Genomic DNA, 4,716 nt, shown 5'->3' with positions numbered 1-4,716 from the left:
TGCTTTTTAAGAGAAGTGCAGAGGCGCTGCAGATTTTTGTAGTGCCCCGAGGTCTCGTCCAGAAACTGTGGTGTGGAAAACTGCTCCCCCTGCTGACTCACTGGGTCCCAGGCCTTTGCTTCAAGAACTACCTTAATGTCAGATTGAAGAAGTCTGGAATTTCACAACCGCCTTAGAAAGTGTGAAAACAGAAATAGTACGCATTATCCCCTGCACCCAAAGTTTGAGCCTGTTTTGTTGAAGAGAGGAAGCGCCTCTAGCGTGGATCAGAGTCAGCTGTTAGGTAAAGGCCTACTAGAAACACAGTTTGGGGCTCGCCTTCTCCCTCCTTTCTCTCCCCCTCTTCTTTCTTTAGTCCAGTTAGATTTAGGCCGTGTGTATTTGCCAGGCTGATTTCCTTTCAGGACACAAGAGGCTTTATTGTGTTTCTCAAAGCATGTGGTCAAAGAATAACATCTAAAAGTCTACAGGATGAGTAGTTTTTCGGTTTGGGCTTAAGTTTTTTTAAACTCTTCTGGAAATCAAAGGTGGCTTGTGTGACTAGGAAATCTTATACCAAACTCCATGTAGCTATCATTTAGCCATTCATCCCTGGGGACCAAATGAGTCCTTACTTTACCTAATTGAATCTCTTCCACAGGGATGGTCCTTCACCTGCCTAAAGCAACCCAATTAGAACCCTTTCTGATACTGTCAGCTTAGAGAATTCAGAAGCATGGGCTTTTACGAAGCTTTGGTAATTTTCCTGTAAATAATGATAAATGTAGTGAATTTGTCAGGGTATCTCTAGAGAAAAGTCGTCAATAGCCGCATACTTTTTTATTTCACTGGAGAAACTAACTCTGATGTTAGTCCATAATTGTTCACTCTGTCTAGCTAACAGAAAAAGAAATGCCAGCAAGATAAAGTGATAGATGACCAGACAGTTGCTCAAAGCTAATCACCTAAGCATTCACAAAAGGAAAAGATAACCAGTCACTGGGCCCAGCAGGCTGTGTAGAAGGCTCTAAATAAATGCTGCATGAATGCAAGCATGAATGAGAGAGGTATGCCGTGGCCTCATTTTTCCTTTGGACAGCCGGGTACTTAAGAGAGTAAAATCTTGATCCTACTTAGTTACTATGTTTCATTTTGGAAAATATGATTTTAGAAACATTAGGCTGAAAGGAGCATCTTCCCTCATAAAATCTTGCATAGATAAGGAAAGAAAAATGCTGTGACTTGCTGAGAATCACCCAGGAAGACTGCTACAGCTCTTCTTCCACTTTACCTCCAGTCATTCTTGTATCGGTATTGACCATCTGTGCCTGTTAGGAGAGTGTCACAATCATGTCTTCAGTGCCTGCACCTCATTTGAAAGGAGATGTTGAAAATCATCAGAGTAGCCATTCATTGCCACATGAAACCTCTCCCTTTACCCATTCTCCATTCATTCAGCCCTTCTTCATTAAGAACATTCTGTATTCCAGGCACTGGGCTAGGCACTGAGGATTGAATGATAAACAAGATGGTCAAGTTTCCTGCCCTCTTATGACTGCCTCCATCAGATAACAAAACCCTTATTTGTATGTCAAGTGAACAGAAATACCTCATTTTGTAAGACACACTTGAACGTTGGAAAACCTGAACGAAGACAATGAAGTATAATTTCAGAGGAGTAAGATCAGTTTCAGTGTCACAGGATTTACTCTTGTCTGCCATTCCTTTTACTCTTCCCAGCGAACTCCTCCCACATCCCTAACGTACATCCTGATTTCATGGTTGAAAAGGCAACTTCTAAAACACGCTGTTTTACAAATTGTGCTTCTAACTGCACTTCTCCTTCTGTCTTCCAGTCCTGGTACCTGGGATAAAAGTTGCAGCGTCCCACCATCCACCAGACAGACCACCTGACCCCTTCTCAACTCTGTAACACGGACGCAACCTCAACCCAGCGCAGTTCCATCCTCACTGTCAGTGGAAGGGGAGAAAAACCGATTCAAATCAACTTGTACATGGAAACAGCAAGCATTATGGTCAAACAGCAAAGGCCATAACCTTTTGGGATTTTTTTTTTTAAATACTTTAGGGACTGTTGTAATTTCTCATATGGTGCTGGAAATGGTTGGGCTTTGTAACATTTGAAGTGTTTCCATGGTAGCGTGAGCATTAGGTGACGTGGCTAGCAGAGGACTACCCTTGCTCACTGACTTCCTGTTGTAACACACTTTCCTTACGGAGCCTGGCTGTTTCACAGTATTTCATGAATTTACCCACACAGGTGTGACCCTCCTTGAGCATCGAGGAGGCACATGGAGAACTAAATCTTTTGTAGTAGCTGAGATCTGCAATATATAACTTACGGGACAGTCAAAGGGCAATGTTTTTCTGTAACATATTGGAAAAAGAAAATGCAGTTCTTTTCCTTTTTTATTTGTTCTTTTAGTTTGTTTTGGTTCAGCAGTCAGCAGTTAAGTATATAACATGGCCCGCAAGGACAATGAATCCACTTACATTGCAGAACAATTCCGAAAATGGCAAACTACTACTACTACTGTTCAGTTTTTTAAAAGTTTTGAAATGCTGCACTTACATTTAAAAAAAAAACAACAACATTTTTTCAACAATTTCAACAATGACACAAAAATTCACGTGGAAATGGGGAAGATGGTCTGTTTTGACAGAAACTGACAGGAATCAATCAAAACAATCGAATTTTGAATTGAGTAAAGTGCAATTTCATTGGATAGCTAAATATCTTTGTAAGATAGAGATTGTTGAAAATTCTATTTTTGTTTTTCAAGTCCTTTCACCCCAGGACTCTAAATTATTGGGGTAAAAAACAGCCTTGCAAGAAAAAGGGGAGCTATTTTTGCTTTTTATGTTTTTTATTGTTAAACTTGTATCCCTTTAAAAAAAACTGAAGGAAAAAAAAAAAAAAAAAAAACAAAAAAACAAATCTAATGGTGCTTTTACCACAATATGTTAACTACATTAAATGCTAATTATTTTCTGTTATCAAAGCACATGACTAAAATGAAATCATGGTATCTGTTAATTTTATAAGCTAGAAGTCACTATAATGGATTATGCCAATTCTAAAAATTTTTACACGTATCTGGCATCATAGGATTTATCAGTTACCAGACACCTCATTGTACCAGAGATTGTCCAGAAGTTTTAAAGACCTTTGCGTCCCTGAACTGGGCTACGGGAAATAATAATAGTAGTAATAATAATAATGATGAAACCAATACTGACACAAATGCTGGTGCCCATTCAGATCAAGGGTACTTGTTAGGGAAAAAAAAAAGTTTGCACCCCCAAATGTCCTGTATCTTATGAAAAAAAAAAAAACAAAAACAAAAAAAACAAAAAAACCACAGAAACAAAAACAAAAAAAAGTGCAAGTGATTTTTCTACCAGACAGCGAAGCACCCCTTTGCTTCCCATGCGACTTCAAGAAGGTTTCCTATACTATACATATATATACGTTCTGGTTGGCAAGTCCTGCTGATCAGAGAAAGTCTCTGCATGTTCTAGTGTTAGTAACTAATTTTTATATAGTTAATGTAGGATAAAGTAGAGTGCATTAAGACACAATATTGTAATCCCTACTCTAGGCACTTGCCTTTAAACTATGTTTTTCAGCCCTTCAGAAGGGTTCTACTACTGTCCTATACAATCAAGTAACTGAAATTCTTGGGAAGACACTTTGCTCCTCATCTTTCCCCCCCGAAACAATGTTGTTTTGTTTTGTTTTTTTTCCTTAATTTGCACGAAAACAAAAATTCCATATCAATGTGCCTTGCCCTGGATAGCGATTATTTGTGGAATTGTTGCACATGCTCCTCTATTGAAAGGGGTTTTTCCCTAGTCAAGCATTTGGAGACACTTTTTGTAAATGTGACTTTTATGTCAGCCATCGTCAGTTTCAACATCTAGAACTAAATAGGAAGCTAGTTGTTCCGCAGATAGGAGTAGTCTTTATTGTCCTGTACGGTCGGTGGCAGTGCTATTCTGAGATCTGTAGATGCTTAGAATATCAGTATTTTGGATGTTGCTGCATTTTACAATTTATTTGGAGTCTTCCTTTATTTTCCCCCAGATATATGAAAATATGCAATACCTGCTTATATCATGTAGAAAAGCTTAGCAATTATTAGTTTTTCTTTTCTTTTTTTTTTTTTTATTTGACCAAAGTCGGTGCTGCACTTGACGCAGTGTGTTTTAGGTGTTTGTCTTTGTACTTTTTTGTGATTTTTGAATGCACGTGCGCAGGAAGGGCTCCTCTTAGAGAAGCAGTCAAACTGTGAAGCACTAAGCTGACCCTGCTTCAAGCAATTTTGTTTTTACAACTGTTCCTTTCACAAGCAAGCCTTAAAAAAAAAAAAAAGACAACTTCCTTTTTCTTCAGCTCCCACACCCCATTTTTCTTAGCAGACTGCAGTCAATCCACATTCAATAAAAAGTATATAATGCCCATTTTTATATGCACGTTTTTAAACTTCCAAGTTCTGAAAATTGTTTACTGGTTATCTCTATTTAAGGAAAAAAAAATAAAATAAAACATTTTGGATTTTCATATGTGTCTGATAAGTGGTTGAATAGTCGTTTGGCGCTGTTGTATGGTGTGATTGTCAGTGTATGGTGTCACTTCCTATAGCCAGCCAGCATACTTTGCCTTCCCCTATAGCACTTAGCTGGGCATTACTTTATTATGACATATGTGCACTA

At 38.4% G+C, this 4,716-nt stretch overlaps 1 protein-coding gene across 3 annotated transcripts in view; it reads left to right on the top strand.

The window, feature by feature from the left end:
• NFIA (nuclear factor I A) overlaps positions 1 to 4,716 on the top strand; it is a 387,507-nt gene extending 382,791 nt beyond the window's left edge. Inside the window, exon 11 of one of the 3 annotated variants that reach the window (XM_017541600.2) lies at positions 1,836 to 4,716. In XM_017541600.2, the coding sequence (XP_017397089.1) occupies positions 1,836 to 1,853 (18 nt within the window). In that variant the 3' untranslated portion in view covers positions 1,854 to 4,716. The remainder of the gene's footprint in view (positions 1 to 1,835) is intronic. The other 2 variants (XM_017541602.1, XM_017541598.2) reach the window with 2 other exon arrangements.

The sequence above is a fragment of the Cebus imitator genome, unplaced genomic scaffold (assembly GCF_001604975.1).
Source record: "Cebus imitator isolate Cc_AM_T3 unplaced genomic scaffold, Cebus_imitator-1.0 Scaffold135, whole genome shotgun sequence".
Taxonomy (NCBI): Eukaryota; Metazoa; Chordata; class Mammalia; order Primates; family Cebidae; genus Cebus; species Cebus imitator.
This window is presented reverse-complemented; position numbering and strand designations above follow the sequence as displayed.